The following is a 12,122-nucleotide window of genomic DNA, read 5'->3' on the forward strand; positions in this document are numbered from 1 at the left end:
GAGCCCTGCTGACTTCCTGCCCACGCCGGCCTCCCCACCTCGATCTGTCGCCCCGGCTGGGGGGCGCCCACAGTCCGCCACCAGCTTTGGACCCATTAGGAGGCGGCCTCCGGCCAAGGTCCGGCCGGCAAAGGCCACAGCCCAAAGGCTTCAGCCCGGCCTGTCTCTCTCTGCCCTGGTCTGGCTCTCTCCGGCCTGGTCTGTCTCCCCCAGGCCTGGCCGCTGCTTCTTGGCTTCCTCTCCCAGACCCTTCTCCAGCCGCTCAGCCGCAGGAACCCCCTCAGCTCGGCCCTGGGCCCCTCCTCTTCTGCCTGTTATTTCTCGGGGGGGGGTCTTTTCCCTTGGGCCCACCTGCATCTTTAGGCAGAGGACTCCAGGCCCCGGCACCACAGCTCAGGCGGTCCCGCGGGTATCGCTTGTTTGTCTCTTACCCAACATCCAAAGCAGCTCCTTGCCCCCCCTGCCTCCCCCCTCCCAGTCCCGCCCACCGTGAGGGCCCCGCTGCGCCCTTGGTCGCCCTTCGCCTGGCGGGGTCTCTGCCCCTACTTGGAGAAACATGGCGGCAGGAAGGGAGCCCCGCCCGTTCCCGAATCCTCACCAGTCCGGTGATGTAGGGGCTGCCGGCGTCTCCCAGGATGTGGCTCACGGAGATCTGCAGGGCTTCCGCCGTCCCTCGTCGGCTGGGGGCGACCACGGACTGAGGGGCAGAGGGGGGGCAGCCGTCCGTTGGGGGCATCCGTGGAGCCTCCCCCGCTCCCCGCCCCCCTCAGGTCGGCGCCCACGTGGCCTGCCGTGGCCGCCCTCAGTGGAGGGCAGAGCGGAGAGGGAGTGGGAAGGCCTCGGCCTCTGGGCAAGCAGGACTTGGACGGAGGAATCAGAGCCCGGCCCTGAACAACTGAGATGTCCGTGTGCAAGGGCGGGATGAAGATGGCAGCAAAGCTCAGAGGGCTCCCCAACCGCTGGCCACGCTTAAGGGAGGAACCAGACTGGTGGGGCCGAGGAAGGGGGGGCAGATTAACGGGGCCGAGGAAGGGGGGGCAGATTAACGGGGCCGTGGAAGGGGGGACAGATTAACGGGGCCGTGGAAGGGGGGACAGATTAACGGGGCCGTGGAAGGGGGGGCAGATTAACGGGGCCGTGGCAAAGTAGAGCAGGATGGGGGCACACCTTGAAGTTTAGGAAAGAAGCCCCGATGGCAACGGGGAGTCACCATAGGCTCTAGTCTGGGGGGGTGGGGCACACTAAGAGGGGTTGGCCAAGAGAGGAAGAGGAAGAGGAGCTGGGAGTCAGGAAGTCTGGTTCTCTCCATGCCCGGCCAGGAGGAGATCTGGGGGCTTTGCAGCTGGACTTAGCAGCCCCGAGCTCATCCCGCTCCGGGACTTCACAGAGAGATCTGCCTGAACCTCTTCCCACTGGGGCTCCAGGGGGGCCAGAACCTTCGTGGAGAAGGAAGCTCCTGCCGTCCCCAGAGGCCAGAATCAATGGGGGAAGTTCCCCCTGCTCGGGCCCCCGTCTGCTGAGAACCCCCTCGTCAGAGGCTGCCCGCCCAAAGCTTGCGTCTCAGTGCGCAGGAGGGGGAGCTCAGGGCCCCCTCCCCACTCTCGGGCTCAGCCCCCCGGGAAGGGGTTAAGCTGTGTCTCCGCCTCAGACACCGCAGCCCATTCCCGTCGCCAGCAGATGGAGGCTAATTACACGGCCCCAAAATAACAGGTTGAAGAAACAAGGTGTGCGCTGAGTGGGGAACGGAACACGGCGGGGATAATTACGTGGGTTTGAAGAAGCGGAGTCTTGCTGCCTCCCGGATGGCGGCTCTGCCCACGGGCACGGAGTGTTCTGTGCGCATAGTTGGCTCCCCGCTAGCCACGGGGAGCGCCCCGAAAGGGCTCCCTCAGAGCCCAGAGACGCCGTCACAGTCACTCACACGGCCTCCCGAGCCAGAGCTGCTTCCCAGAGCAAAGTGACGGGAAGCCCGTCCCCTGGGGTGGTAATTAAGGGGAACCGCGGGGGCTCCGGGCGGAATGCTGGCGCTGGGGGTTCAGAGCTGGAAGCGAGGGGGACCTCGGAGGCCACGTGACCCAGCACCTCCACCTTACGGGTGACAACGCTGCGGATTCTTTGTGAAAGGGCTCAGTCAGTCTCTCCCTACAAGTGGACCCGGAGCCAAAAGCTCGGGCCAAGAACTGGAGAGCCGTGCTCTGGCCTAGGGGGAGACCGTCGGGGGACCAGGCCGGGAGGTCCACTTTCAGCACTTCCTCCCCCACTCGCCTCAGCTTCCCCCGGGTAACTCGTCGGCGTTGTCCCCTGGCTGATTCCAAGGGTGGAGTGGGTGGGCCGCAGCCTGGCACCAGGTGGGGTACTGAGGTAGGGGGGGTGTGAGCCAACCCGGACGGAAGGGCTTTGGTGGGGAGGGTGACAGCTGGGAGGGAGGCGGGTCTCCGGAGAGGAGAGAACATGACTCCCAGAGGCGAGAGAGCCCTTCCTTGGTCACTTTGCCCCCCTTTTAGAGGATAATTGTTAGAAACTCCAAGTTCTGGAGCAAGTTTACAGGAACAATCCCTCCAACACGACATGAAGCGGCGCCAAAATCATGGTTTTACTGCCGAGGACACCGAGGTCAAGTGATTTAAGTGACTCTCAGCATCTGAAGAGACCTTGGTGACGCCCAGTCCAGACGTAACTGAGCAAGATTCACTTTTTTGGATCGTAGCTTTTTATTTCCAAGCTGTGTGCCCGGGTAACTTTACAAGATTCCCTCCTGCTTATTCCCGATCTCTAGCCCTTGAAGACTTCCGCTGGTTGGGCTTGAGCCTCCTGAAGCAGCCTCTTCCTGGTCTACACGGAGGCCGGTCAGGAAGTTCTCCTGATGTTCTGGGAGTCCTTCCTCCCTTCACTTCCCCCATTGATTCTGGCCTCTGGGGACGGCAGAATAAATAAGGCTGATCCCTCCTCTTCATTGAGAGCCTTTCCAGTACCCAAAGCCGCCTGTGATGGGCCCTCGATCTTCTCCAGATGAAACCCGCCTCCTTCGCTTCTCAGATGACCTGGCGCCAGAGCCTTTCCCTCAGAACCTGCCCGGAACCATCACTTTCTTTTCTTTGTGTCAAACAATTTGGGCTTTTCCCAATTACCCGACACTGTCCTTAGTCTTGCTCTGTAAGCGTTCCCTCCCTCCCTCTGTCCTCACTGAGAAGGCGAGCCGTCTGATCAGTCTGTGCACAGAACACTTCACATCAGTCACGTCGTGAAGGAAAACACGGACCCAAAAAAGAAAGGAAAACAAGGAGCCACAGCACGGGTCTGCTGAGATCTGCAGGAACTTCATCGGGGCTTTCTCTGGGGCAGACGGCGCCCTTTCCCAGGAGTCCCGGGACTGCCTCCGACCATGTGCTCACGGCCCATCTTTGCACAACGTGACTCGCTCCAGAAACGTCCTTCCGGTTCTATTTACCTCACTTTGCATCAGTCCATGTAAGTCTTCCCAGGATTTTCTAGAACACCAGCCTGCCAGCGTCTCTTCCAGCGCAGAAGCGCCCCACCCCCGGCCCGGCCCCAGCTGACGGGAGTTTCCTCAGTTTCCAATTCCTCACCGCCACAGAAAGCCGCTGCCAGTACTTATGGGCACAATCCTCTCCCTCCTTTTCTGGGAACCTCTTTGGCCGGAGGCCTGGCATGATGTTATTTCTGGGCTAAAGGCTGGACACAGATTTACAGACTGGAGGAGGAGGATCCTCAAGGCCTGTTCTGTCCCTGTCTCCGACCTGCCCAGGACGATGCAGGCCCGGAGGAAAGGTGCCTCTGAGCATCCTGGTCTCCTTGGAAACTTGCCTCAAATCCTGCCTTCCCCAGCGGCCCCAGTAGTGCGGCCCCCCGTGTGTTATCTGCAGGCTGCCCCTGCCCTCGGGCAGAGCCCGGATCCCGGCCTCCGCAGTCTCGCGCACAGTGAGCACCCCACGCGTGCCTGAGCCCGAGCGGGGGAGACTCTGTGGGACACAGGAAATTCCGGCCCTGCCGGGGAGCTTTATTCATCCCCTCCACGGGACACCTGCAGCTGCTTTAAGCCTGACGTGGCTCCCGGCATTCCCCGAAGCAGGGGCGTGAGCGCGGTCGAACCCACTCCACACATGCGGAAACTGACCCGCCCGGGGCGGAATGACTCAGCCAGGGTGACTCGGGTCAGCCCAGTCCGGGAGAAGAATGTGCCCCCCCCCACCTGTGGACGGCCTTCCCGGCTCCCCTCCCACCGACAGAAGCTGCAGCAACAAACCAACAAATGCGTGTCAAGCATCCGCTGCCTGCCGGGCGCCGTACGGGGGACTGAGGAGAAACCCAGCCCCTCCCCAATTCTCGGCGCCGCGAGGGAGATCTGCCTGGCGCTGTCAGAACGGGCTCCGGGGAGATCAAAGCTTATCCGCTCATCCCAACTTAGAAGGGTAAGGAGGAATCCCCCCCCCTACAGCCCTCGTGCCCCTCCCCAAGGGGAATCCCCCCAGCACAGCCCTCGTGCCCCCCCAGGGGGAATCCCCCCAGCACAGCCCTCGTGCCCCCCCCAAGGGGAATCCCCCCAGCACAGCCCTCGTGCCCCCCCCCAAAGGGCGGGAGCTCAGTCCTAGGAGTCTGGCTCCAGTCCCAGCTGATGGAACCCGAACGTGCGACCCCGAAAGTCGCTCCGCTCTCAGCACCACGGACAGTGCTCCAAGTCACAAACAGAGTCAGGGTCAGGCTGGTGGGAGAGGGGGAGTCGGCCAATGAGATCACTGGTCCAGCCCCTCCCCACCAGTGCCCAGGACAGGCTCCAGGCCAAATCCCGGCTTCCTGATTTTCCACCTCTCCTCTCCTCCCGCCAAAGTCCGCGTGTTCCCTGCGCTGGAAGCTCGGCTTTCCGCCCCCGCCCGGCCACAAGCTCCCCGCTGGCCCGGGGGTCATTGGCCGCGTCTCTAACCTTCTGGGGGGTCCCGGGCAAAGTATCCTTTCCGAGCCTCAGCATCGTCCTCCCTGAACTGTGGAGTCCCAGAATCCCAGGTTCTAATCCCGGAGCCCCACCGTCCCGTGGCTCCCTGCGGTTTAAGTTCTAGGCCCCGCGGTTCCCCACCCTGTGACCCCGTGACTCTCGGTCCCCGAAACGCAGCCCTGACGCGCCCCGCCCAGACTGAGCCAGTCGGCACCGGCGAGGACGGATGGAAAGGACGGATCACTAACTCCGCGAGCGCCGCCTCACAGCTCAGACGCTAATGGCTGCGAGTTGTTAATGGCGCTAATGTAGTGTTAAAGTCCCGCCAAATTGTTAAAGGTGTTAATTCTGTGCTAAAATATGCCGGCAAGTTCCGCCGCCGCTTCTGGGATGTGCCGCAGGGGGGCGCTGGGCCATTTGGGAAGGCGGCCGGGGCTAGAACCGCGTCCACAAGAGCCGAGTCTGTCGGGAACTCTCGGCACCCGAGGACCGAGGGGGTCACCAAGGCGTGGGCAGCCCGGAGCGAGAGTCCCCTCCACGGCCTCCCTGCCAGCCAGGTGTGACCCTGGACCGATCACCGCCCGAACCCATGTTTCCTCACGGGGAAAACGGACAGTGGGGCCCGGAGCATCTCAAAGTAGCTGGGAGGACCAATAAAATCATTGTGTGCTCCCTTTGTCCTCCTTAAAGGGCCAGAAAGGCCCAAGATGGCTCCGGCAGGAGGAGAGCCCATCCCTGCCCCACACCTGTTCCCCTTGGGGGCCACTGGGAAGATTTTCCTGATCAGAAGTCTCAGGTGGCCTCTGCTGCTTCTCCTTTGCTCCCGGTTCGGCCTTCCGGAGCCAAATGGTCCAAGCTGGTTCTTCTTTGGAACAGTCCTTCCCACAGCCAGACAAACAGCATTCTCAAGTGGGTCTCAAACAGAGTTCCGACCCCTCCAAGGCCCCTGGACCTTCTTTCTCTGGAAAAAACCTTAGTTCCTTATTCTTCCCATGACACGTTTTAAGTCCCTCCAGCATCCAGGGCCTTCTCCTTGGGACGTATTTCAGCTCAGAATGACCTTCCTAAGATGGGGCCCCGCGAGAAACTGGAAATGGAGTGGCTGCCCACCAGTGGGGAATGGCTGAACAAGTCCTGGCTTGTGAAGGGTATGGAAGATCCTTGTTCTGTAAGAAACGAGCAGCGGGAGGATTTCAGAGGCCTGGAGAGACCGACAGGAACCGATGCTGAGTGAGATGAGCGGGACCAGGAGATCATCGGTTCTGATGGACATGGCCATCGTCAACAGTGAGATGACTGAGGCCATTTCTAATGATCTTGTGATGGAGAGAGCCATCTGCACCCAGAGAGAGGCCTGTGGGAACTCAATGTGGATCCCAACATAACGTTCTCACTCTTTTTGATGATGCTCACTTGCATTTTGGTGACTTTTTTACTCATTTTCTCTCCTTTTTGATCCGATTTTTCTTATGCAGCAAGAGAATTGTGCAAATATGTGTACCCACATCTAGAGGAGGGGGTGGGGGAAGGAGGAGAAGATTTGGAACACAAGCCATGCAAGGATCAATGTGGAGAAATTGTCCATGCATTTGTTTTGAAAATAAAAAGCTTTAATAATAAAGAAGATGGAAGCAAAACTGTGGGCCCGAGTGTTCTCCAGATGTGCTCTGATTGGGGCAGCAAGCATCGGATCAGAGCTATAATTAGGGGTGCCAGAAGAGAGATGCAGAGCAAATGATGGGCTCGCGAGTGCCAGGACCAGGAGGAGGCAGCCTCCTGCAGGGGCCGTTAGAGAGAGAAGGAAACGTCCTTTGTTACCTTGACCATGAGGCTGGTGCATCTGGGAAAAATGACTTATCGGGAGGATGAAAATCCAGGCCAGATAAGGGTCCAGGACCTGGGAGGGACACGACTTCAACAGCCGGCCCTCAGGTGAGCCCCCCTTACACTCATCCGGCTCTGGGAGCTTCACCGGCCCTGGGGAGGGCTGCCTGGAGAGGGAGCAGAAACTGTCTTGCGATATACAGACCAAAGCCAAGGTTTTATCCCCAATGTGCAAACACATGAACAAAGTCAAGAAAAACATTCAGCCGTGGAATCGATCTGAAAGCACGTGACAACGCCCGCCCGTCAGTCTCTGAAAGTGAATTTGTGCTCCCGGGAGCACTGCCGTGACTTCTACGCCGGCTCTCAATGAACCGTCGGCGATGGTGTCAGAGCTTTATTGAGCAACGGGGCCAAACACCAGAGGCCGAGCTTTCTCTGAGCAAAATTCCCAAACAACTGCCAACCATGCGAACACTTTACCCCAAATTCCCAATGCCCCCAGATCAACCTTCCTCCTTGGACGTACTGGTCTAACAATCTCGGGGACACCTGTCGGACCAGGAAGGACCGTCACAAGGGAATCATAGAGCTTGGGTGCTGCTGGCACTGACACGTGCCTTCTACGCCTGACCCTTCGTTCCGGAGCGCCGCTGAAGACCCTGCACAGGGCACACAGTTCCCCCTTTTCCAGACTAATTCTAGAATAAAGACCCCCGACTTTCTTAATTGTCTCACTGGATTCTCAACAAGAGCTTCTTTGTGAATCCAGCCGCCCTTCCCCCTCCCCAAGCAGAGGGCAGTTGATTTTTTTAATTCATGTCTAGGATTTATTAAAAACCTCTTTTATTTATAGATTCAGACAATCATCTTAGCTTATCAAGACCCCTGGGGGTTATGGCCCACCAGTCAAGACGAGTCTGGCTTCCAGCTTCCCGCCATTGGAAGATGCTCCCTCTGACTTCTGGGGTTCTTCTTAAGCAGCAGGACACCGTCGGGGCCACGGGCTCCCCCCCACCCCGGAAGGCTTTCCAGTCCCTACGACGCAGTCTGGGGAGGGCTGGCCGTCCCTGAGACACCTCTGGGCACTTGTCAATCATTCTGTTATGACATTTGCTACATGGATGTCCTTCTCCCTAGTGAGGGCAAGCCCAGCCCCACTTAAGGGAAGAGTCCTGTCGTTCCCATCCTGTTTCCATTGGCAACATGGGCTTGTTCCATTGTCTCTCTGGGCTTGGAATGGTCTCCATTTGGTGATATGAACCCAATGGCCTCTAAGAACTCATCCATCTCCAGCTTCTTCAGAGGCCTTCGGGCCATCGCACTCCTTGGGTCCGCCCTAAGGCACCGGCCCATGCTGGCGCTCGCCACGCTGGCCAAGGACGCCCCTCCTCTGCACCCCGGTCGAGGAGTCACTCAGTGGTCCTTGAATGTCCGGTCTGTGAGAGGCCCTGAGACAGCGGTCGCGCCTTCCGGCCCTCGGCCCCCGATGATTTTGGCCTTGCCTGGCCCTCCCATTGGGCCCCGGCTCCTCCTGAGCATCTGTGTTTGTTAGAGGGGATCATAAACCCCGCTGACAGCCCATAACTGCACACGCTCTCCGCGGGGCCCTCTGGCTGGCCAACAATCTGTTCCCTGCACTCCTCAGCCTCTTCAGGGGCTGATCCAGCTCCGGCGCCCGCAGCCGCCCCATCACCCAGAGCAGAGCCTCCTGCCTCCTCCTTCTGGAGAACGTGGCTGGCTCCTCCATACCCAGTGACCTTCCCCTTCCCCCAGCCTCAGAGAGCAGTCCCTGGCCCCAGGCTCCTCCCTCAGTGACCCGGCTCCCCCCCCCCACTCCCCGCCTCTCTCCCTGCCCTCTCAAGGACTTGCTCCCCTGCCAAGATGGCATCGAGAGCAGCTGTCCTCCAGCAGGCTCCCTTCCTCCTCCCAGGCGTGCCAGCCCGCCAGCCTGCCTAAAATAGAAGCACTACACCTGGGCCAGGCCGGGGGAGGAGGGCCAGGGGAGGAGGGCCCGGGGAGGAGGGCCTGGGGAGGAGGACCAGGGGAGGAGGGCCAGGGGAGGAGGGCCCGGGGAGGAGGACCAGGGACGGAAGGCCAGGGACAGAGAGCAGAGCCGGCCGGCCGGCCACTCCTGCTGCCCGCTGGCTGGGGGCTTCGGGCTTGCCCCCTCTGGCATTCTCAGTCCCTGCAGGGCCTGCCTCTCTCCTTGTCCCCCTGGAAGCCCCCCAGGGCTCTCCCCAGATGGGAGCTAGCCGCCTGCTCCTCTACTACACAGCCCGGAGGGAGTGGGGGCCACGGCTGCTGGAACGGTCTCCCATGGGGCTGACAAAGGCGTCCCGGGAGGGGCTGAGCCCGGCCGCCAAGGGGGGCCGCCTACCCGCTGGAGACCCCCTGTGGTGGGGAGCAGGTCTGAGGGCCTGCGCCCCGAGGGGGAACCAAGCCCAAGCCTGCGGCTCTCAGCGAGTGGCGAGCCTCCCGGCCCGAGAATCGGGCCCCCCCTTCCCGGGGAAGACTGGCGGCCCCTGGTGAGCCGGCGATGAGAGCTCGGAAGGAGACCCGGCTGTCCTCGAGCGAGCAGATGGCGGCCGGGCCGCTGCGCGCACTGGCCACGCCCCACGGTTGGGCCCCCGCTGGCTGGGACGCGGAGATTCTGGGCCTCCTCCAGCCCCGGGTTCCAGCCGCCCTGCACTCATCCGGGAGCGGGCCCAAAGCGCTGCTCGCCCCCTCCCCTGGCTCTTCCCGAGGAGGGGTGGGCTTCAGAAACCAGCCGGGGCCTGGCTAGCCCCGCCTCCCCTGGCCCTCCTCCCCGGGGGGAGCCCCTCGTGGCACTGAGGGTGACTAAGACCCCAGATTCCTGGTGGCTTCGGGACCACCGGGAGGGCCCTCCCCGCGAAGGCCTCAATTAGTCCAAATGGGGGGGGGGGAGCCAAGCGGGGGCGGAGCCAGGCGGGGGCGGAGCCAGGCGGGGGCGGAGCCCACGGGCTCGCCTGGGACCTTTGTGCTCCGGGGCTGGCCCAGTGGCTTGGGGAATTCCTGGCGTTGTGGAATTACCGGAATTATCGGGACCCGCCAGGCCGAGGCACGAGAGCCAGCCCAGGGCCGTTTCCGTCCTGAGAAGGAGCCCCCGTACCGCCCCCCCCCCCATGACTCCTTCCAGGGAGCCCATTGGCTGAGCCCACGATGGCCGCGCCTCGGGACTTGGCTGCCAATCCACAGCACAATCGCGCCGCCGCTGCCTCTTGATTTGGGGAGGTCGGAGCCCTCAGATTGCTTTGAGACGCCGTGAAACTGGCCCCAAACCCAATCGTGTGCCCCAACATTGGCCCAGACAGGGAGCGTCCCGGAGCCCCCCGATATTTGGGGTTCAACACCCCTGTACCCCACACCCGGCCTCCGTCACAGCAAGGAGGACTCGGAGCTCCTGCCCGCCTGTGCCCAGTCAGGGCTGCGTCCAGCGCTGCTCCCCCTCCCCTCGTGTGAGAAACGGGCCCTCGATGGGGGAGAATGGGAGCAGCCGAGGAACTGCCCTCCCCAACATGCCCGACCCAGGGCCAGCATGTGGCAAGCCCCTGGGGGGAGCCAGCCCGGGGCCCTGGGGGAGCCACCCCATCCCCTGGGGAGCCAGCCGCTCCCTGGCTGCTCTTTCCTCCCCGGGCCCAGCCCCTGAAGCCCCTGGCTGACTTACCAGCAGGATGTCCGTGACAATGGCCCAGTTGAAAGAGAGAAGGAGCTCCCCGAGGGCGAGGAAGGCCTGCAGAGGGAAAAGCTACCATCATTTCAGCCCTTTCTCCACAGGCCCTTGGGTGTCTTGGGCCCCCAGAGGACGCCCTCACTGGCACAGACTGGGGCACCTTGGACAGGCCCCGCCCGCTCCAGCCCGCTCTGAGCCCCCTCGGGTTCTGGAGGAAACTTCGGCCATCCTAGGCCAGGATCCTAACTCGGAGCCTCGGAGGCCTCCCGCTTCCCTGCACCTCCAACCCTGTGAGAAAGCAGGGAGCGAGCCCCTGCTGCCCACCTCCTGAGAGCCCCCAACCCTGGCCCCTCCCGCCCCCTCCACCACTTCCTTGGTCCCACTGAGGTTTCCCAGACACTCCCACCCCACATGCCTGGGACTCTCCCCCCGTTCCTCCCCTAAAAAGCAAGTTATTTCCTTGTCCATTTGTGGGAAGGCTCTGAGCGGCCGCCCCAGAAAGTCCTGCCTCCCCCTGCCGCGCCCCTCGGGCCGGGAGGGGTCAGAGGTCGGCCGGTTTCCCCCCTGCCCAGAGGAGGATTGGTGGTTAGTGTTTCTAGCGCACTCACAGAGCCCGCGGGGGCTACAAGCGCTTCACAGTCTCACTTGGCCTCCCCAACCAGCTCAGGAGGTGGAAGCCGCCGTTATCCCCCTTTAGGGATGAGCTCCCCGAGGCCGCAGCGAGCCCCTTAGCCAAGGTCGGGGCTGGGGCTCTTCCTCGGTCATGCGACGGGAGGGGCCCCGGCACATTCCTCCCAGTAGCCACAGAGGCGGGAGCCTTTGTCCTCTGCCCTCGGGGGCGGACTCGCTTTTCCAGAACAGCCGGGCTCTTGTCACCGAGAGCCCGGTCTTGGCCAACACAGGATGGGCGAGGCCCTGAAGTGACAGGACGAGTTTTCCAGGCCCTTCTCGGCCGCGGGACTAAGGTGGGTCTTGGACAAACATCCGAGTGTTGCAGCATCCCCGGGACCAGAGCTGAGCCTCCTGGGGGGAAATGGAGGGCCGGGAGGACTTCCAGGGGTGGAGGCTGTGGTCCCCCCTCCATGGGGCAGCCTGGGGTGCCCATTTTCTGCCCCCCCCACCAGGCACAGTGCCCCACATGGCTGGGCTCACCCGTGTCATCTCAGGCACCCGCATGTCTTCTTGAAGCCTTTTCCCCAAGGCCTGGGGGGCTCTGACCTCTCTGACCACGTCCCCCCTCTCCCCAAGGAGTCTGAGTCACTGTTGCAATGGGGCTGCTTTCTCAGGAGCCACAAGGGGCCGCAGGGGCCACAAGGGGCCACTTTCTTGCGGGCCACGAGGGGCCGCTTTCTCGGGGGCCACAAGGGGCCACTTTCTTGCGGGCCATGAGGGGCCGCTTTCTCGGGAGCCACAAGGGGCCGCAGGGGCCACGAGGGGCCGCTTTCTCGGGGGCCACATGGCCCTCTTTCCCAGCCATGCCCAGGTTGCACGCTGTTCTTCATTTTGCTGCCGTCAGGCCCCATCACTGGGAGTGTTAAGTCTCCAAAGGCTGGGACCCAGGCCCAGCTGCTGCTCATCCTCGGACGGAGAAAGTCCAGAGCATTCAGCCGCCGATGCCAGGAGGAGGCGGGGGAGACATTACAGCAGATTTCTGTG

General features: G+C 62.2%; 1 protein-coding gene across 1 annotated transcript in view; it reads right to left on the reverse strand.

Moving 5' to 3' along the window:
* The window catches only part of SPNS3 (SPNS lysolipid transporter 3, sphingosine-1-phosphate (putative)), a 37,706-nt gene that overhangs the window by 732 nt on the left and 24,852 nt on the right, over positions 1-12,122 (reverse strand). Inside the window, exons 9-10 of the mRNA XM_051991541.1 lie at positions 10,461-10,526; positions 599-697 (exon numbers count right to left, since the gene is read on the reverse strand). Of these exons, the coding sequence (XP_051847501.1) occupies positions 599-697; positions 10,461-10,526 (165 nt within the window). The remainder of the gene's footprint in view (positions 1-598; positions 698-10,460; positions 10,527-12,122) is intronic.

Source organism: Antechinus flavipes, chromosome 3 (genome assembly GCF_016432865.1).
Source record: "Antechinus flavipes isolate AdamAnt ecotype Samford, QLD, Australia chromosome 3, AdamAnt_v2, whole genome shotgun sequence".
NCBI classification, from domain to species: domain Eukaryota; kingdom Metazoa; phylum Chordata; class Mammalia; order Dasyuromorphia; family Dasyuridae; genus Antechinus; species Antechinus flavipes.